The sequence below is a fragment of the Aptenodytes forsteri genome, unplaced genomic scaffold (genome assembly GCF_000699145.1).
Source record: "Aptenodytes forsteri isolate BGI_AS27 unplaced genomic scaffold, ASM69914v1 Scaffold155, whole genome shotgun sequence".
Classification (NCBI taxonomy): Eukaryota; Metazoa; Chordata; class Aves; order Sphenisciformes; family Spheniscidae; genus Aptenodytes; species Aptenodytes forsteri.
This window is the reverse complement of record NW_008794446.1, coordinates 6,681,668-6,703,796: the sequence shown is the minus strand read 5'-3', so window position 1 is coordinate 6,703,796 and position 22,129 is coordinate 6,681,668. Positions and strand designations below refer to the sequence as shown.

General features: G+C 44.3%; 1 protein-coding gene across 1 annotated transcript in view; it reads left to right on the top strand.

The window, feature by feature from the left end:
* The window catches only part of MTUS2 (microtubule associated tumor suppressor candidate 2), a 208,560-nt gene that overhangs the window by 119,083 nt on the left and 67,348 nt on the right, over positions 1-22,129 (top strand). Inside the window, exon 4 of the mRNA XM_009290220.1 lies at positions 5,321-5,482. Coding sequence (XP_009288495.1) covers positions 5,321-5,482 — 162 coding nt within the window. The remainder of the gene's footprint in view (positions 1-5,320; positions 5,483-22,129) is intronic.

Here is a 22,129-nt window from a genome sequence, read left to right as displayed (position 1 = left end):
GCCCACGAGACAGGGAGCCGCAGAAGCAGCTGCACTTGTGCTTTAATACTCTTTTGGGGTCTGTTTCTCGGCAAAACAGAGACCCATGAGCATTGTCAGACACGCTATTTTTCTAGAAAGGGCCCAAGTTCTCCAACAGAAGGAGATTTTATTGCCCTTGAGTGCAGGCAGGGAAATCTGTGGCTGTCGGGCTCCAGAACGCAGCCCTTCCTATCACTCTCTCCTCTCAGAGGAAGACCTGCCCATACAACACAGCTTAATTAATTTCTCATCAAATGCAGAATTCCCCCCATGCGTGTTCCTGCTGGTTTTCCAGTTGTATGTAATATCATACCATATTTCCATGCCTTTTTGTAAATTTTGTAAATAATTCCAGAAAAGGAACACGTACAAGAGACACAAACTCCTAGTGACACATACAAGAGAGCCTTCCTCTTCCGAGGGCGAGGGGCCCCTGAAACGAGCTGCTGCAGGGCAGGGTCAGATGGTGAAGAGGACGTTGGCAGATACAGAGAGAGGGTGGCTCAAGTCATCTGGGAGCCAGTGGGATTTTGGTCATGGTTTTCGCTGAACACGCAGCCTACAATCTGTTGCCAGCCCTGACTTCTACATGTCTTTACCGGCATAACAGTGTAGCGAATGAGGGGGTGCAGCTGAGACTCTCCAAAGTACTTGCAAGTCTTCAAACACCTTTTCTTCTTCCCTGTATTTTTTCACAAGCAGAAGAGTAGAATGCCTTGGCACTCATAGCGAGGAGATGATAAAAGTGAGGCTGAAGGCCTTTAGCTCCAGCGGATCGTTAATAGTCTGTTCAATACTGTCGTGGTTTAACCTCAGTCGGCAACTGAGCACAATGCAGCCGCTCGCTCAGTCCCCCCACCCGGTGGGATGGGGGAGAGAATTGGAAGAGCACAAGTGAGAAAAACTCGTGGGTTGAGATAAAAACAGTTTAATAATTGAAATAAAATGATAATAATAATAATATGATAATAATAATAATACACAAAGCAAGTGATGCACAGTACAATTGCTATGACGTCACATGGTATGGCATGTCCCTTTGGCCAGTTTGGCTGTGCCCCCTCCCAGCTTCTTGTGCACCTCCAGCCTTCTCAGTCAGTAGAGCATGGGCAGCTGAAAAGTCCTTGGCTAGTGTAAGCATTACCTAGCAACAACTAAAACATCGGTGTGTTATCAACTTTGTTCTCATCCTAAATCCAAAACACCGTACCAGCTACTAGAAAGGAAATTAACTCTATCCCTGCCGAAACCAGGGCAAAAAAACCCACTGCAAATTCAGCAGTGTTGCTCTTCATAGAGCACAGAGTCTGCAAAACTACAGGGTGTTTTATGTAGGAGCACCCAAATGACTTACTAGGTGCTTCAAAGGCAGGCAAGGAGTCTCCCCTGGTTTAGATAAAATGCAAAAGTAGAGGAGTAGGAGGGAAGAGGTACAATACAACAGAGGATGTGATCACCTGGAAACTGTTCACACACCGCACATCTGGTGTTTCTGTACAGGCTTTTACTGAAAAATAAGAACTGTATTCTGGGAGGGCAGATGCTACTGACTCACCCGCTGCAGATAATAGTGGAAGGCATTATTGCATTATCTCATGATGGACTGACAAGTACCATCTGATGAATAATCTTTCTGATTTTCCTTCAAGAAATGAATTCCTCCGAGTAAATGAAAACCTTTATTTTCCTCTTAGTTCATGAGGAATATGCATTTTTCTGGATCTTTAATTTCATTTCTTCTTTGAATGCTGTTTGAAAAGAAAAGTGGAATCCAGCACCATGTGTAGCAAGGGGGTGCTCACCTTGCTCTGCTCCTGGGGAACTAGATGTTGCCCTAGTGTTATCCATGGAAGCAGCAAACATTTGCTTTTTGGGGCATATTATATGTGCACATATTATTGTACCCTAATCTCTCTTTCCGAACTCCATCTCCGAGTGAACAGCAAAGTGGGAGATATCGTCTCTTCTGTTAAACATTGACCTTATCTCAGCAAATCCTGGATATATTGATATTGCTGTTGTGGTGAGTTGACCTTGGCTGGCTGCCAGACCCCCACCCAGCCGCTCCCTTACTACCCCTCCTCAACAGGACAGGTTAGAAAATAAGATGAAAAAGCTCATGGGTAGAGAGAAAGACAGGGAGATCACTTACCAATTACTGTCACATGCTCAACAGACTTGACTTGGGAAAAAGTATTTAATATCTTTCCAGTTAAAATAGAGTTGAATGGTGAGAAACAAAGACAAAAAAACTGAAACAGCCTCTCCCTCACCCCTTTTTCCTGGGCTCAACTTCACTTCTTCCTTCCCAACTCCTCTACCTCCTCCATCCCACCTCCCCACTGAGCAGCGCTGGAGGGATGGGGAATGGGGGTTGCAGTCAGTCCATAATGGTTCCTCTCTGCCGCTTCTTCCTCCTCACACTTTTCCCTGCTCCAGCGTGGATCCTTCCCACAGGCTGCAGTCCCTCAGGATAAACCTGCTCCTGCGTGGGCTCCTCTCCAGGGGCCACAGCTCCTGCTAGGAGCCTGCTCCTGCAAGGGCTTTCCACGGGCTGCAGCTTCCTTCAGGACACATCCACCTGCTCTGGTGTGGGGTCTGCAGTGTGGATAGCTGGTCCACTGTGGTCCTCTCCGCAAGATGCAGGGAAATACCTGCTTCACCATGGTCTTCTCCAGGGGCTGTGGGCAAGATCTCCTCCCCCTCCTTCTTCTCTGACCCTGGTGCTCGCAGGGCTGTTTCTCACACCTTTTTCCTCACTCCTCACTGCAGGGCAGTGTTTTGCCCTTTCTTAAATACATTTTCCCAGAGGTGCCTCCAGCTTGGCTGATGGTCCCAGCTGTCTCCTGCAGTGGGCCTGTTGGAGCCGACTGGAACCAGCTGGAACCAGCTGTGTCTGGCACGGGGCAGTGCCGGCCTCTCCTGACACAGGCTGCCCCTGCAGCCCCCAACACCTTGCCACGGACACCCAGTACAGCGATGCGGCTTGTCTCTCTGAGTCCATTTCTTGTTAAAAGACGAAAAGCTGAACTGATTTTTTCCTTTTTTTTTTTTTTTTGTCCTGAAGGGGTTTGTCCAGCCACGGCATGAGGTGCACGGCTGGCTCTCTCCAGGCACCGGGCATTTCTGTTTCAGGGGACCTGATGAGGTCATGTTTGTCAGCTTTCCCACTCACTCATTTCTGTAATTAGCAGACCTCTTATGCTGTGTTTTAGACAGTAGAAGTGTTTGTAGCTGGCTGCGCTTCATCTTCAATACTGAGAAGAGCTTTTTAACTTTCTTTTTAATAAGAGGTTACGTAACTCCCCTGGACACCACCTTCTTCAACGCGGGAATTGCTTCCATTCGGCCAGATTTGTGGGTTGAAACGTTCTCCATATAATACATTTCTCAATAGAGAATAAAGGGTTTCAATTAAAGAGCACCGGAATGGCATTTCTCTGCAAATAATAGGAATAATTTCCTCTTCAAGGTTAGCATTTCTACAACTGAAACTTTTAAACAAATAGCCGAGGAAAGAAAAAATTTTCTACAAGCGGTGCTACCCAAACCGACTGGGTGAGCACATATCTGAGACCACTTCAGGAGTAACTTCAGGAGCATGATGCAGACGGACTGAGGTGGACACACATGCTGTAACGTCCCCCTGGCACCTGGTAGAGGTGTCCTCGTGCACAGCTGCAGAGGAGACCGGGCCAGGTTGGGCCAGACGTTCTGCTGACGTGACTTTACTGAAGTCAGCAGTGTTTTGTCAGCAGATGAATCAGCACGTAGTCTTAAATGTTTGTTACACAGGTGAAAAATCCATGTAGTTTGGATATCAAACAACGACCTGATGTGCTGAGGGGTTGTTATGTGCACAGCACTGTAAAGACGACAAATGCTTCAGGTTTTCCTGTTCCTGCATAGTGTACAGTAGACTGTTTTGTTTGAATTTTTAATGTGGCTTATTACTTGAACAAAGGTCAAATGTGTTTGTAGAAGTCCATGTGTACTGCAGATACGCACTTTAAATTAAGACCTATATGCAAGCAGCCTTAACGACACAGCAAAACTTAACACTGTTTTGTCAGAGCCAAAAGGTATATTCTTCCTTTATCAGAAAAGAGGATTTTCTTTTCCAACCTACACTTTTTTCCTAGTGGATTTTCAGTATGAAAGGCAAAAAAAAAAAATCTCTCCTTTACTTGCACACATTTAAGAAGTCTACATCTTAAAAATACTGGAGAGTTGGATGTGCCAATTATTAAAATAATGTTATCATTTTCCTGCAGGCAGTACCTAAATAGTATTGTATTGTATCTTTCTAAAATAATGCAAATAAAAATTATAGCCCTTTGCTGAAATCCTATGTATTTCTTGCCACTATCTCCACTCATATTTTCAAACAAAATGTTCATCCTTCTGCAAATGTTCAAGTCCAGATGTGCTGTAATCTTTTGCTTCTCTTACGCTTTCTACTCAATAAGGAAGACACTCCAACTTTGCCTTTTTCAAGTGTTAAGAAAAGATTGATTTCCTTATATCTACAAGGAGCCTAGGATGTCATTATTTCCTAGATGGCAAATGCAGGAGGAAATCAAACCCATTAGAGGTTTTGAAAGAGGTCAGTATAAACAGGTTGCCCAGAGAAGTGGTGGATGCCCCATCCCTGGAAACATTCAAGGTCAGGTTGGACGGGGCTTTGAGCAAACTGATCTAGTTGAAGATGTCCCTGCTCATTGCAGGGGGGTTGGACTAGATGGCCTTTAAAGGTCCCTTCCAACCCAAACTATTCTATGATTCTATGAAACTGGAAACCTTGGCAACCTAAGATTAATTTTGAGAATATGGTTTAAGTGGATGTGAGAGTTAAGGCAGAATTTTTTTTTTGTTTTTCATCTTACTATTCAAATGTCTGAGTGTGGTCTGAGGGACTGTTTGTGGAAAATCCCTCCTGGGTAGGAGAATTCAGTGCCTTGCACCACTGAGCCCTGCTATTCCCCCTTACTCTGACAACCAGCGACTCCCAAGTGTTAGGGTGAGTGTGTAGGGTGGCTGCTTTAGGGAGCTAGCCCAAAAGCAGGTGTTAAGTTCCTGTTGGAGTCAGACTCCAACAGCTGCCAAGACTTAGAGCTGCTGGGAACTCTTTATTTCTACATAACCATTTATATTGGAGAAAGTCCATGTAACTTAGACCAAGTTGCAATGAGAATATGTCTTTGTAGGTTATAATTGCTGATACAAGCTCAGTCTGTATGCCACAGTTCACATACATTTTTTATGAACTTATAATTAGAGCAGTTTTGGTCTCCTGCAGGTTCCAGCTTTGGAAATGAAGAGCAAACCACTCCTAAGGCATCTGCACCTTCTAAAGACATCCCCAAGGGGAGCAGCAAGAGCACGACGCAGGTATCGAGCAGCACAGTGACTCCACGCAGGAGCTTACTTCCAGCACCAAAAACTGCCACCGCACCTGCTGGTAAGTGCTCCAAACTTGTGTACTTGAAACACCATCTGCATTAGGCCAAGAAATGCAGAAACCTTATTATGATGCTATTTTACTGCTTACTCGCTTTTCTTGCCATTTTTGGACACATTGCTAATGTGCTGATTTGGACTCTTATTTGCTGTAGTCTCTTTGAAACACAGTCAACAACACAGCTATAATCTCATTTTGTGAACCGTGTCTGGAGTTGAAGGCATTTAGTGTCCCTAACTACACATGCCAGAGATTTAGTGTATATATTATTGCTTCTCAACAAACAGCTTTTTGAAAACATTACATTGCTTTAGAGACCAAAGCATTCCTTTGAGCAGATAATTAATTGCTAGTTATGCTTGCAAGGATGAGAATACTGCCCCTCTAAGTTTAAGCTATTTGTGGTGTTTTCACTCAGAGAGGGAGAAGGAGGCAAGTAAATAAAGCAAAAAAAACCTAGTCTTGTTTTCAAATTGTTTCCTTATCTAAGCCCTCCTTCAGCTCGATCCAGCTATGTCTCAAATCAGCCAGCAATAATTCGTAGTGTCTCACACAGGAAAGTTTACAGTTTTCTGCCAAATGCGTTTTTTGTTGAAAAACACGTGCATCTCTCCTCCATCTCCTGCTCACACTTGTTTCATGCTGCCCCTTCCCTAGCCTGGCACTTGGACATGGTGTATGAACTCCAGGTTCCCCTTGGCAAGGATATAGGGGTGTATCTTCTTGGGTAGGACTCACCACTTTTGAGAGAGTGAGGAGCAGTTCATGCTGCCTGCCCTTGAAGGCTGCTAATGCTGGCCCATCTGCCTGCCCACTCAGTGGGGAGAGAAGAGGGTACCCATGACGGTGAACATTGATTACACACTCAGCACTGGCAATGTAGAGACTCTAATTTGGGTGTAATGGATGAGTTAGGGCTGTTCATTGTGACTTGCAAGCAGGGTCAATACGATTATTGGTCGTAAATATAAAATAAGTTTAAAAGCATGGCTGTAGACACCCCCTCCCCTGGTTACAGATGACATCTCCTCACCCCAGGCGGCTTCAAACACTTTGCTACCCACTAGTGGACAATGTTCCCCTACCCTGTTCCAGCTCCTGTTTGTCCCATTGCCTTTCTGTCTAAATGCAGCCACAGTACTTAACTTTCTGCACTGCCATGGCCCCTGGACATCCATCGGCCAAGATCTGAGAGTACTCTGAAGAGCCTCATGAAAGGCATAGAAGTTCCTCAGGGCCCAAGAGGGTGTGCTGTAACCACAGCAAGCTCTTGCACACCACAGTCTCTATGTGTCTCCATGTTCATTCCTGCTTCCTCATGTCCCAGGAGATCCTCCAAGTCCCTCAAGGGAAAGGAACATTAGTGATCCTAGGAACATAAATGATCACATTAGTGATCATTTAAAAACAACAGACATTTTTAAAGCCATAATTGGAGGAACTTACTGGTGAGAAGCCTGTGCCTGAACTGGTCATTGAACTCTTGCATGTGGCTACCGAGGTCAATATTGCATCTTCTAATGTGGAGGGGAAGGAAGAATATGGTTTCAAGATTTATATTCCTGGAAAGCACTTCATAGATCACTGAGACAATGGGGTGCATGATGTGTAACATAGTATTTTAGTGAGTGAAACATACTCTACCGTGTTTGTATGACAGTAGTGAAATACGAATTTATTTGACTTAAACACTACCTGGATTTGTTCCACAGATGATCTGACACAAAGTTACTCTCCAAAGCCAGCATGTTTTTCAGAGAGCTTTTCTATTGCTACTAGTAAGCTGGAACCTTGGAGCTGCGAGAACCTGGACGTACCTGAATATTTCTTTACTCCCGCAGTTTTCATGGCTCTATGTATTTTCTCATAGAAACAACCCCTAGTTCACTTTCATTAACCTTTCCTTGCTTTTCCACTGCCTTATTGTTTTCCCATTTCTATTGTCCCCTCTCTCCTAAGATTCTCCTTTAGGTTTGATTTTTAATTTTTAAATGCTTTTCTACTTCTGTCCCTAAAATATTGTAGCTTCATATCTGCCTGTTTAGAGAGAACATTATGCAGAAAGACAAATCAGACTTTTTCCTCTTAGCATTTTCCTTTAGAAAGGCAGTTTGGATAGGCCACTTCGTGGTCTTGAGTAAGGGGTTGTGTATGTCTATACAGAATAGTAAGGATTAAAAGAAGAGAGAGCTTTAATAAGAGTATAGAAATTCCATCAAGTTCAGATTAGATCTAACAGTTTAGATTCCAAAATAAAGAATGTTGCGTAAGTCACCAGCCTTATCCAGTCTGGCTCTTATTCAACAGAGTCTTTCATCTGTATGTAAGTCCCACTGGGTTTGATAACACACACTGCAAATGAAGCTGGGAAGGAAAAATCAGTATGGTTTTTCTCATTAAAAAATATGAGACAAAGACTTTATGCATTACCAGTTCTGGTCACCCAGTTTCAAGATAGATTAACCTGGTGTGGTGGGTTGACCCTGGCTGGATGCCAGGTGCCCACCAAAGCCACTCTATCACTCCCCCTCCTCAGCTGGACAGGGGAGAAAAAATATAATGAAAGGCTCATGGGTCGAGATAAGGACAGGGAGAGATCACTCACCTATTACCGTCATGGGTAAAACAGACTCAACTTGGAGAAATTAATTTAATTTATTGCCAATCAAATCAGAGTAGGGTAATGAGAAATAAAAATGAACCTTAAAACACCTTCCCCCTGCCTCCCTTCTTCCCGGGCTCAACTTCACTCCCAATTTCTCTACCTCCCCCCGAGCGGCACAGGGGGACGGGGAATGGGGGTTGCGGTCAGTTCATCACACATTGTCTTTGTCGCTCCTTCCTCCTCACTCTCTTCCCCTGCTCCAGTGTAGGAAGTCCTCCAGTCCTCCACGAACTTCTCCAATGTGAGTCCTTCCCATGAGGTCAAAAGTCCTGCCAGCAAACCTGCTCCAGCATGGGCTCCTCTCTCCATGGGCTCACATGTCCTGCCAGGAGCCTGCTCCAGCGCGGGCTTCCCACAGGGTCACAGACTCCTTCGGACACATCCACCTGCTCTGGCATGGGGTCCTCCACGGACTGCAGGTGGATATCTGCTCTATCGTGGACCTCCATGGGCTGCAGGAGGACAGCCTGCGGCGCCTGGAGCATCTCCTCCCCCTCCTTCTTCACTGACCTTGGTGTCTGCAGAGTTGTTTCTCTCACATATTCTCATTCCTTTCTTCCGGCTACTGTTGCGCAGCAGTTTTTTCCTCTTCTTAAATTTGTTATCACAGAGGCACTACCACCATTGCTGATGGGCTCAGCCTTGGCCAGCGGCAGGTCCGTCTTGGAGCCAGCTGGCATTGGCTCTATCGGACATGGAGGGAAGTTTCTAGCATCTTCATACAGAAGTCACCCCTGTAGCCCCCCCACTACCAAAACCTTGCCATGCCAACCCAATACACCTTGTTAACTTAACACTTGCAGAAAAGGACTTACTGCTATAATCAGTGGCTTGGAGAATCTGGCAGGGAAGATGAAGCTGAAACTGTCCACCTTATGTAGTCCAGCTAAGTGAAAGTCAAGGGAGGAGGATGTGGTCTTTTGTCCAACATAGTCAGGAGTGACTGTCTCTTACTGTCAGAAAACTGTTTACTTCCATCATCTGCACTCACTAACTGGGGAATGGACCAATCTATCAACAGAATATATGCATAAAAGATGGTACCATTTTTTTTGTTTCCTTTTCAAGTTTTCTTCCTTTTTTTTTTTTTCTTTTCTTTTGAGCTTCCTTTCCTCTCTTCTGGTCCCTAGCTAGATTATGTCATTTCAGGCTACAGCAGTATTTGATTAGTATCATATTTGCCCCCAGACATCTCCAGCAAAAGCCTTTCTTTTCCAGCTAGTGGCATTGGCATGATAAACGTTAAAGGGCTATTCCAAGTTTCTGTAGAGGAGCTTTCCTGGCCTCCAGGGTTCTTTTGTCACAGGCAAGAAGACTGTTGGAAATCCTGGGTCTTTTACTACTTGTGCAGCCTCACACGAGTGAGTCCTTGCCAGGGAGGTTTCAGTATTGGAGCACTGCAATGAGCTGGAACCGTGGTGTTTGATATGCAGTCATGCTAATGTGGACATGCAAAATATAGCATAGGCAGGACTAATTGAATGGTTCAGGCTGTCACCTCTGAGTTTGCACAGGTTCTAAATCTCAGACCCACACAGGAAAGCAGAAGTTACAACAATGCAAAACAATATTGATCAAGCAGTAGGTTTCCAGAAAGAGGATAATGTTTGTGATCACATCAGGGCATAAATGCTGAAGGGGAAAAGAATTACTGTGGCTGGTGGAAAGCTAAAGTTGACTTTTAATTTGGGGTTTTAATCTATGAAATGATTTAATCTGCAAAATGAAAGACTAATTTTTTGCTGAATTTTACTACCTCTGGAGACAAAGCTGAAAAATAGAAGTCCATACAAAATTTGGATCTTTACTAGAAATTCTCCCATTTTTTTCCTTCCAAACAACCTTCATTTGCTCATTGTCCTGAGATTGTCAGTAGATGTTTTCTACATCATTAGTCAGTCTCGGTGTAGTTTCCTTCAGAGCATTTGTTATTGTCTTTGCATGACCCTCCAGTAACCTTGGGTATGTCTGCTTCCATGGGAGCACAGAAATGGAAACTCTTTGCCAGTGCTTCAAGTGACTGGCATAAGTGAACTTGTGGGTTGAGAGCCACAACGAGCTGTTAATGCCATGCTGTGTCTGAGTTCATAGGCCCAGTGGAGACAGAGCAGCATAGCTTCTGAATTGGATTCACTTTCCTCCAGGCTGTGTAGAGCGCGGTGTTCAGTCCTTGTGTCTGTGGGTGCACGGGTCCATAAGGGTGTGCCCTATGCAGGAGGTGCAGTGTTCAGGCTCGGACTGGAGAGCGGTCAGTTTTGTTCTTCCTATTGCAAGGCCGTTAGTCTGACTCTGCTGTTGTTTCCTAAGCTTTGTCACAGCCGGGAAGCTGTCAGTGTACAGAACAGGAGGTAGGTTTCAATCCAGCAGGCCACCATGGCCTTTCCAGGCCAGGGATGTGATGGGGGTTGCCCCTGTGCTTGCTTATGCAAGCCACAGTAGCAGAGAGCCAGGAGGGCTGCTGCCAGAACATGTTAGGTCCATCACAACGGGAAAAGAGTTGAAATTACTCTCTCCCACTCCAGAGGTCAGGGGCTCCAGTCACCTGCCCAGCCTCCTGCCAGCAAGGCACCTCTGTTTGTACTGGCAAAGACTGGATGCAGCAGTGTATGGAGCCCATTGCCACCACCTCACTGAATTCATAGTCCAGTCTTGATAGGGAGACTCAGTCAGGTGAGGTAAAACTTGCCTGTTTTATTCTGGAAGGAAACTAAACGTGTAAAGTAGGGGTACCTGGCTATGTTAGGCAAACAGTCAGACACAGATCCTGAACAGGGACAGCTAGCAAGTTCGGGAAGTTGCTGTTATTATACACAACTGACAGAAGCAAAAAAACCTACGTCAGTCCAATGCTCTGGTTTACTTTTTATTGAGCCAAGGTAGCAGCAGATACATCTGTGGTCAAGTCATGATTTTTTTAAATTAAAACAGTGTTATGGTTCCTCACAATGCTAAGTATCTGATGGAAGCAAAGGCTGAAATAAATCAAAGCAAAGATAAAGACAAGGGGGTTTAGCAAGTCTAATCCTGCCTTTCTTGCAATAATATATGAATGCTGTCTGTAGATCCCAATGTGATAGGGAGCTCTATAGAATGTAAAATCTTCTGTTTAAGTATCCTTTGGACAGTTTTGCACGTCTTTTAAATGATGAAGCACAAAACCATCTTTTTAAAATTGAACTCTTTATTAAATCAGAAGGAAGATGCTACAAATCAAATGAAGCAAGTGGAGAAAGGGCAGTGAAGTGTTCGTATTGCTTTGGGCTTTCTGATCCCAGGCAAACAAAGGCATCTAACAAAAGCCCTTTAAAATTGTGTCAGATACCATATTTTAAATATGTCAGAGAAAGTGCATGGGTGTGCTGAAAATGCCAGTCTCCAAAAGGATGTCCTGCAGCAGATAGAGGATGTAAAGGTTGAAAGCCTGCATGTACAGACACTGTAAAAGGTCTGCTTGTAGTGCTGTTTCAAAGTGGAAAGAACAATCATTGGCACAGGCTACCAGTCTATGCTGGGCAAGTCTGACATTATTGCTGGACATCACAGGGCAGGAGATGGATAACAATAAGGGAGCAGAGAAGTAAAATCGATGTTTCCAAAATGTTTGAAGGTGTACTAAAAATTAATCCACCCGCCACCTAGCTCGGGTCCCTGACACTGTCATAAAGATGATGAATGTCATGCTTGGGGAGGCAGCCAGCCTCATCACTGCAACAGCAACACCAAAGAAACCTTCACTAGTGCTCCGAACTGAAGGGATGCCATGTTTTGAAAACAGTGGAATGCATACATTTCTAATATTCTTCCAAACTATCACATAATGGCAATTGTGTGCATAGACATACTGAAGGACAGAAGGGCACGGTGGGGCACATGTCTATCCTCCATCTCCGCCCAGTTTCTCCATAGCTGAGCTGGCAGCCACCCAGCCCCACCATGGAGTCACAGTTAGAAGAAATGAAACCACCACAATTTCCTGTTCCTTTTTCACCCCGTGGCAGAAGACAAGACACTGCACAGAGGCTTTGACCAAGGAGAGAGGGATGATCTCTGCCGTGGGTGGAAGTTATTAGCTGGGGGTGAGAGATGCCTATCTCGGTACCATGTACCCCTCCTTGTGGGTGAGGGGAAATCCCTGCCTCCAACAGGAAGGACTTACAACACAAACCAACACTGTCTTGCAAGTGAGGCATATTTTTCCATACGAAAAAGTGAATCAATAATGTGACCTTAGGGGTGAATTTTGCATTTGAGGAAGAAGTCACCAGTCTCATTCAGTCAAAGTCGGAAGGCCAGTCTGTCCCATGAGCAGCGCTACTGAAGTCAGCCATGTAGTAAAGCTTTTGAAAAGTAGAGAAACCACAATGACTCCTTCTATATGTTCTGTGTATTTGGGGAATGATATGATAGATATTCTATGTATAATACTCCTAGCAACCACCTAGTAATAATTGCTATAGGACTTGATGTTGCATATGTGTTTATAAACACATACTGCATCTGTCCAACCTCCTAGGCAAGACATCGCAGTTACTAAACTGAAGTGCTTAGAGCACTCCACAGTTACAGCTAAAGTGCATGTATTGCATACAGCATCTTTTAAGAAAGTAAAAGGGGGAGAAAGTATTTCACAAAGAGGATGGCAGTCATTTAAATATAAAGAATATTTCTGAAAAAGTGGAATATCAGGTGATGTAAGAATTGCATTTGTATTTCAGAGGTGTACGTCATTTTAACTATGTATGAATAGGAAATTAATTCACAAAGGAGCATATCTACCTATATTAATGAATGGAAAATAACCCACAAAAATCACATGAAAGCTTTCATGTGTTAGATGTTACCTGAGAAGACCACCTGTGCTGTAAATTCTCATTAAAAAAAAAGAATGCTCAAGAGAGATTATACTCCTGATATTTCACTAGAAGTGTTTGTCAAATAAATTGGACTACAGGGTATAAATCACATTTAATTAATGAAAATGGACTCCTATAGCTGCTGCTGATGCAGTGATTCAGATGATCAAAAAAAAATTCTGGCATGGGATAATAGCAGTTGAAGATCATTGTCATGCAGATTGTTTTGAAGACATCAACTGATTGCTTTTCGACTAGTCTGTGGAAAGAATGCACTTGATTAGTTTTCAGTGTGTTGCACAGCCCTTTTTTGTGTTATTAGACCCTTTTCATATTTGCATACCTGTCAACATATAGAAAATGGGGGGAAAAAAAGCATATTTGAATAGAAAAACTGAGACAGGCCCTTTAAATTCACTTAAACATATTAGATGCTTTGAGAAATACAGTGATAACCTAACTAATATTTACCATTTCTATTATTTTTTCATATTTTGTTTGAAGACAGGTGAAAGCAGCTCTCTGTCAGGAACTCTGCAGCTAAGATCCACCTCTGAAAAGGCATATAAGCTTCCTCTTTCCACAGATGTTGATAAAATTATATGATCTTTGAGGCACACATATACTGAATTTTCTGTTTTAAATTTCTCTGAAAATGTGGGAATGTCTGCAGAAGGCAATGTTCAGAGACAGCAGATTAACAACTTCCCACCCTCACAGGGGATTTGTTTTACAAACCCCTTAGATTAATGTTCACCATGGGACAATTCAGATCCTAAATCAAACCAGGATCTAATTCTGTCGTAATTTGGGCAAAACCCTTCAGTTTGACACGGTGCGGTTAGTGGTTTATCTGATGAGCCCTTCAGGATGCATAAAAAAACCTCAGCATAACACACCACAGCAGTTAGTAATCCAAGAAGAGCATGTCTGTGCAGTGCAATGGAAAGGGGATTCAGATGGGCAGTGATTCCTGAGCTGGTGCTGACAGGTCTGGACAGTCGCAAAGTACAGCACAATGCAGGCATACCTGCTTAGATCCAGAAGCAGTATAGTGCTTTCACCCAGTGCTGCAATCAGTTGATTATAATTAAATTGCTTTAGACCTAGGTTATTTCCTAGCCAGGAGCATTGGTTTCATCTGCTCCAGACTTACAATTCTGGAGGGGGCTCGCACAGATCGAGTCTGGGAGTGACGCATCCTCCACATGAAATCATGCCGGTAGCCACTCAACAGCATGAGCGTGGCCTGAAACCTCTTCCTGCAATTCCCTTCTCATACCCAGGTTCGTCTGTGATTGTCTGGGAAAAAGTCCTAGAGTATCTCAGCTTGCTGCAGACCTCAGATGGACAATAAGGTGGGTGGAAAACTGCCTAGACCATCAGGCTCAGGGTGTTGTGATCAGAGGTACAAAGTCCAGCTGGCAGACTTTGTCATCCATTAGGGATTGATACTGGGCAAATACTGTTTACTGTCTTCATTAAAAACCTGAACAGTGGGATAGAACACTCCTTCAGCAAGCTCACAAACAATAGCAAATCAGGGGGAATCAGTCAATATGCTGGAGGGCAGGGCTGCAGTTCAGAGAGACTTTGCCAGGCTGGAGAAATGGGCCTGCAGGAACCTCATGAAGTTCAAAAAGGCAAATGCAAAGTCTTGCCCCTTGGCGGAATAATGCCATGCAACAGGAGAGGCTGGAGCCAGCTGGCTGAGAAGCAGCTCTGCCAAAAGGCACTGTTTGGGCGTCCTGCTAGACAGCAAGTTGAACCTGAGCCTGCAATGTGCCCTTGCAGCAAGAAAGGCTAGCTGCATACTGGGCTACATTAGCAAGAGTGTGGCCTACAGCATCAGTGGTCCTACCCCTTTACTCAGCACTTGTGCGGCCACTCACAACTGTGCCCGGTTTTGGGAATCCCAGGACAAGAACAATGTGACACACTGGAGTGAGAGCAGCAGAGGGCCACCAAGATGGTGAAGGGACTGGGGCACACGACGGGACAACCTGAACAGTGGGATAGAACACTCCTTCAGCAAGCTCACAAACAATAGCAAATCAGGGGGAATCAGTCAATATGCTGGAGGGCAGGGCTGCAGTTCAGAGAGACTTTGCCAGGCTGGAGAAATGGGCCTGCAGGAACCTCATGAAGTTCAAAAAGGCAAATGCAAAGTCTTGCCCCTTGGCGGAATAATGCCATGCAACAGGAGAGGCTGGTGGCTGATGGCTGAGAAGCAGCTCTGCCAAAAGGCACTGTTTGGGCGTCCTGCTAGATTGAACCTGAGCCTGCAATGTGCCCTTGCAGCAAGAAAGGCTAGCTGCATACTGGGCTACATTAGCAAGAGTGTGGCCTACAGCATCAGTGGTCCTACCCCTTTACTCAGCACTTGTGCGGCCACTCACAACTGTGCCCGGTTTTGGGAATCCCAGGACAAGAACAATGTGACACACTGGAGTGAGAGCAGCAGAGGGCCACCAAGATGGTGAAGGGACTGGGGCACACGACGGGACAGGTGAGGAGGAGAGGCTGGGAGAGCTGGAGTTGTTCAGAGAAGGCAAAGAGAGATCTAATCGCAGTCTTCAGTTATCTAATGGGAAGATAGAGAACAAAGCCAGGCACTTCTCAGAGGTGCACAGTGACAGGGCAAGAGACACAAAACACAAGCTGTAACACAGGAAATTCTCATTGCTTGACCACCTGTAAAGGTGGTCATCATTTGATCACCTGTGAAGGTGGTCAAACACTAGAGCAGATTGTCTAGAGAGGTGGTGAATCCTCCATCATTAGAGATACCTATAACTTAGCTGGACAAAGCCCCGCGCTTTGTCGCAGCTCCTGCTCTAATGCAACCCACTCTGAGCAGGAGGCTGGACCAGAAGACTTCAGAGGTCCTTCTGACAAAGCTGATCGTGCAAGTCTGTGTGCTACAAACACCTTAGGCCCACAGGTGAATAAATGTGCCACCACAGGCACAGCAACCAATGTGTTGTTTTGTAGTGCTGTGGCCTCTTTTGCACATTCAAGAGGAGTGTGCAGTGCATGAGCAGAAACATCTAGCTAAAGGGTAGCTAAAGGTCTGCGCTGGGGAGCTGAGTGCATGGCTACCACAAAGGCAACAGGACTTGCATGCAATTCAGGAAAAAAAGTAAGTATGGCTCAATCGTGTGTAAGGATTTGAGAAGTGATTTACATCTGACCAGCTTTGCATAGTTTTTATTCTCTTCATGTGATACAGCTTCCTTCATGGTCTCATCCCTGTCTGGTCTTGTTCAGCCACATCCCATCTCTCAGAACATAGAATCCCACAGAAAATCCAGCTTGGTACCTCTGAACTCTGCTGTGTTTTGAAACTTTGTTTCACCTTCAGGATACTGATGCAGCTCTGGGTTCCCTTGTTTGTGCCTGCAGTCCTCATCCAAACTCCTGAGCATCAGGTTGCTGCTTGTTCCAGACCTCAGCTCTGTCCACCAGGCTGGACTTGCCACCCAATGGTCTATGAAATTAGAGAGCTGAAGGATTTTATATTTTCTATGCCTTGTTGTGGGATTTGGGGTGTGTGCGTTACAGCATACCTATTTCAGCTTAGTTATTATTCTTATTTAATGTTTATCTCACAGACAAGTGACTCTTATTCCCCATAAGAAATCTCATAATTTGTGTGCAATGACAGTAGCAATAAAGAATTCATTTGAGCAGCTTGTTTCTACTTGGCCCATTCAATTAAAGACAGTCAAAAGCATTGTTCAAAAAACTAACCCAGTCAATTCCTGTGCTTTTACAAGTACCAGTAAATCATATGTAATTGGGCAGGCTGTTAAATACAATCAGTCAAGATGAAAAATAGGAGGCCGGTGTTATAGCTTGCAGTGTAAAATGTGCTTCTTTTAATCAGCTTTTGCAAAATCTAGACAACGCAGCCTCAGCAGGAGGGAAAGGGATGAGCTGATGTCAGCTGAGGGGGGAAAGTGAGGAGCAGCGTGCTTGCAGGGATGGAGGGAGAAGAGTCTGCTGCTGCTGTGTTCCCCTTTGCAAACACTTTCCATTAAAAGCTGCATGGTGAATATGTGGTGGGTTACATTTGTGTTGTTCCTGTACTGAACATAGGGATATGCAGCACTACACTGCAGGTGGAAGTGAGATGTTCAGCTGCAAGTTTTCCAACCTCTTTCCTGGGAACCACTCTGAAACATGCCGTGGCACAACTCTGTGAGGAAGCGACAATAAAATGCCATGGGATCCATGTCAAATGACAGGAAGACAAGGAGTAGCTGTTTTAACTCTTCAACTAACGTTGGATGTTCTGAGTTACCCTGACATTTTCTATTCAGTCCAAAGAATGGTTTGTTTTGTCAGGTTTATTTTTTCCTTTCGTTTTTTTTAATACCAGATAAAAAGACTTTTTAATATAGAAAGAAAATAATCATTTTCAGACCAGTCAATGAAATAGTCCTTGTCCTTCTTTTTTTCTTATCAGATTGACTTTAAATTTGAAATAAACACAAAGGGAGAAGCACAAGCATTGGCAGTTTCTGCTTCAACAAATACGTAGTCTTTCTTCTCCATCTACTTATTTATTCACAGTCTTTCAGTGTCTTGTAGATCACAGGACGTAGAGATTCTCTAGAGAGAATTAGACTGCTCTTATTCTACAGAATCCATCAAATTTCCAGCTTTGCTCATTTTGTCTCAAACAATGCGTGCATGGATGTGTCATTACTCACCAAGGACACGGACTCGTCGTAGGTATCGGGGGAAAGGCAGCAGAAAGCTTGAAGTGGCTCTCTGTGTCTGAGTGACTGAAAACACTTCCTTGGGGTTTTTTAAACTTGCAGACTGCATTAGTTAGTTAACTTATAAAATATGCCTGAGAACAGCTGGAATCTGACTGAATGCAGCCAGTCCCATTGAATTGTTAATGATGTCTACAGCATGTTAGGATTTGTTTTGGAATAAATACTCAATGCGTAATTTGTTAGCATGTTTTCAGTCTGAAGTGTGAAAGCAAATTGAAGCCTATCCCACTGTACTGGCTTTTAAAGACTCAGAAAGGTACAGGCAAATACAAGCGCTGATTCTGCAGCAGCTCTTGAGAAGATGTCTCAGATGATAAGGTGTATCTAGCTCTGGTTCCTAGGCTAGCATTCAGCAATGATGGGGGAATGGAGAAGTGGCTTTGTCTGCTGTTTTTCCAAGTGATTGCTGAATGATTTAACATGTCTGGAGTGTTTTGCCTTGTATTTCTAATGATTTTGTCTTTGCTCCTTCTGTTCGGTTTGAAGCAGGCTGTGTGTGTTAATTAGGAAATGTAAATACATTTACAGAACTGTGCATTTGGATGCATCTTTCAAAAGCAAATGCGGTAACCACACCACTAGAAAACACGAGCAAGTATTTATTCTCACAGTTATTTTATGGCCTGAAATATCCATTTCTATATAAGTATAGCTTTTAAAAGAGAGGAAATGTTGGGAGATTTGTAACCTTAAATGGAATGTAAATTCATATAAAAATCAGTAGTTTGTGGCTTTCATTCCTGGCTACCGGAAAGACAACTTCTCGCTCCATGAGCTCCCGTAGTGGAGCGGGTTGGCAGAGCCTTGGAAGCTGTTCCTGGAAACCTGGAAGATAGTGGTGGTTCCTGCTCTGCCAGGAGCCTTTTGCTGGGAGGCTCAGTGCTGAGAGCCTTGATTCTGCAGCCAGCAGGGATAAAGCTAACGTACGGGCATTTAGCACAGAGCTAATTGGAGTTCCATATTTCCAGCCTGTGGGCAATAACACTAAGAGTTTGAAGTAAATTTTGTTCCAGGTCAGAGTTAATACACATTTTAAAAGACAAATTTAGAACAAAATTAAAACAGTGTACAGGTTCAAGAAATACACACTTGTGGTACTTAATTTCCTTTTATAATTATTTTACATATTTTTTATTATTTTATCATTGTACACACAACAACTTTTGACATTTCAAAATACATATGACAGTGGAAGTATTATTTGAGGTTTTATATGCGTTCAGGCCTGTAATAACGACTGAAATGTTTGTCTTGTTTCCTGAGTTACAGTGGAGCATCAAACTTTTTATGTACATTATAACCTTTGGGTTACTTACAGTACACTCCGTGGTAGAAAAGATCAAACTGTATAACCTCCTGCTGCGCCATACCCTGCAGTACAACATTATGCTGATTATCACACCAACGCTCTCCTACAGATTTTTTTAAACCTGAAATTCTAGCTTTCTGTGAAATGACAAATTCAGAGCCCAAACTCTTGTCATTTAAAAATGAATTTTCCCTGCGGGAACTTCTCTTGAAATCAGCATGTTTTCTGAATGTTTCTCTTTTAACCAACTAACAGCTGTTGTTTCAAAAGAGAAGAGAAAGAACAAACCCCATTTTTAGAAAAACATTCAGCACAAGCTTTTATTTGAGGTCTGATGCCAGGGACAGCTCTTCACCTAAGATTTCCCTGTGGGTGATAAGCTTAGCAGAACGATAACAGTTTGCTGCTGCGGACTGTCCTTTGTTTTGCCTGCTGCATGCTTCCTAAATCCTTCTCTGCTAAGGAAGGCCACAGAGAGGCCACCAGGACCCTTCTACTTATGAAGAAGAAGTTGAATAATCGCTAGCTCCATGTGCTTCTCTCCCCGGCCCCTTCCCAGCAGGGCTGTGCTGTGCACTGGCTCTTCCCTTGCTACACAACCGCTCCTCACTTCCCCGGTTGCTGCATTGCCACCCCTACCAGACCTTAGGAGCTCTCCTAATCTTGTAAACTGAAGGAGGATGGTTATCCTCATTTCCCCCCCTTGTTATTAATTCTACTCTTCTGTCCTTGCCAAGATACCTATTTACACCTTTGCTTGCAACCTGCTTCAGGCTCTACAGATCTCCCACCTTCCGGGGCCGACATCTCCTGTGCAGCTGCCCCTGACAGGCACTGCCATCTGCACCCGCGCGCGACTCTCGCTGCTCACCGTAGACCTCGCCTTGCCCTCTGCAGAACGATGGTGCTCGCTGGGCTTCTTTGCTTCATTGCTCTCTTTTCTTTCAACTGAGCTCTATTTGGGGAATTGTTCCTCGCTTTGTGCTTAAGGTTAAGAGGCTGAACTAATTTCCCAGGTGTTCCTCATTGAAAACGTCTCAAAAACAAAAGTAGGCCCCTTGTTACTGCTGAAAGCATAAGGAAAACACACTTTCCCTACCATTGTCTGTGTTTGACATTTGTCATAGCAAAATTTACAGAGGAGCTTGGTATATGGCCCATTCGTGCATCATATTTTTATTTTGGAAACCACAGAAAAACCAAGGCCTCATTACCATGAAAAAGTAAGGCTTAAATCTGTAACCGTATAAACTATACCTTATAAAACAAGCTCTGGTTTTGTCTCACAGCTCCCATCTCAGGTTGCTTTCGCTTAGTCCTTAGTAATGAAATGGCGCTGTAAACTTACTTTATGTCCTGCTCTGCAGTAAAGTACAGTGTAGTAGGTGGCAGACACAGGAAATTATATGCTCAGTCACTTTACTGTGAAAAGTATTGATCACAAATGAGAATCGTAGCCTCAACGTGTCCAATTTACAAACAGCAGAGAAAATAGAGATGGACCAAAGTAAAGGTATGAAGTTGTATTCAGTCTTTACCAGCCCCTGATGACTGATGGTGCGGTTTGCCTATGAACAGTGGGAGGGAGTCAAAGACTGTCTTAGACCTTCTCCTGTGCCATCCTCCCGCAAATAGTTGGACGCAGGGCTTGCGCATGTGCATGTGCTCTTCACAGAAGCACTCTGCAAGCGAATGCTGAGAGACGGTGCTAGAAAATATGAAGCTCGGCTTCTGGTGCGTGGCAAATGCTGCGTCTGCAGCTCACTGCTTGCAAGTCCTGATTCAGGCAGAAGTGGAAGGGTGAATGATGCATCAAAAATAAGCCTGATACTGCAACTGTGACTAGCTGTGGCTTTGGAGAGGGTGGAAAACTAGTCATCCAGTAAGTGTCCCTGAAGATTATGATCCCCATATAAAATTATCACTTTTCTCCACTATTGAAATAGCCAGATCACATTTGCATTAAACAAAATGGAAGATAGTGTTAGCTTTTGTACTGCCACTGTCTTTAAGCACCACCAAGAAAATATGGGTTTGTTTTCCTGCTTCAGATACTTCAGATTCTGTGGGACATTTTCTTACAAGACGTCCGTAAACATACTCAGGAGAGAAGTGAAAGTTAGTAAGGCAAACATTGTTTTTCCTTTATGACAAGTGATTTGCCTTAAACCTCTCTTTTTCCTGTGTATCCAGGGGCTGTGACACAGTCCTGCAGGCTAAAATACAACCCCCAGCAAACACTAACGGTAAAAAAGGAAAGCAAACAGGAAAATACGTTAATGTCTCAGGGATTTGCTTTTTCTTGCTCTTCCTTCTTACTTCCTTGGTGAGTGTTTTCTGCATTAAATCCTGTGGCTGTGACTGTCACACCATGGGCAAACCAGCAGGGCAGGGCTTTCATGTTTTTGCACTCAACATGGTCCCCACAGCTATTTTGATGGGAGTTGTGGGTGGGCAGGAGGGGTGAGCTGAGCTTGGGTGGCCACTCTGGCTTTCAGATGAAGTTGTATCATCTCCCTCGTACAAGAAGCAGTTGGTGACTGCAGAGCTTGGACAACTGACAGACCATCCTGAGCCTGTAACCAGAAAGCTCCGGTGGTGGGAGGAATAATAACAGACACTGAGTTGCGTCCCACTGAAAAATTAAAGGAAGAGGAAAGGCTAGCACAAAGTTTCTGGAGATGATAACCCAAGAGCTCTGGGGCATCATGCTGTCAGTGGGAAGAATTAGTGGCTGCAGAAAAAAAGATAATGCAGAGGTCAGGAGTAATCTGGAGAGCTACAAACACAGAGAGGAGATGAGGGAGGGCACGCAGCCTGGCACATGCCTGGATCGCAGATAAGCATGAACCAGGTGTTGGTTCAGCCTTGTGGACAACAAGGCAATGGTATGGCCCTGTTGTGTCCTGCATTGGTACAGTGTGTTGTAGGTTTGTGCACTGAATGTGCAGCGCTTCTCTGGCCCTGCCTGGCTTACTGCACAGGCAGAGACCCACTCTCCTGTGGGTGCCACATCCAGCACAGCCCTGA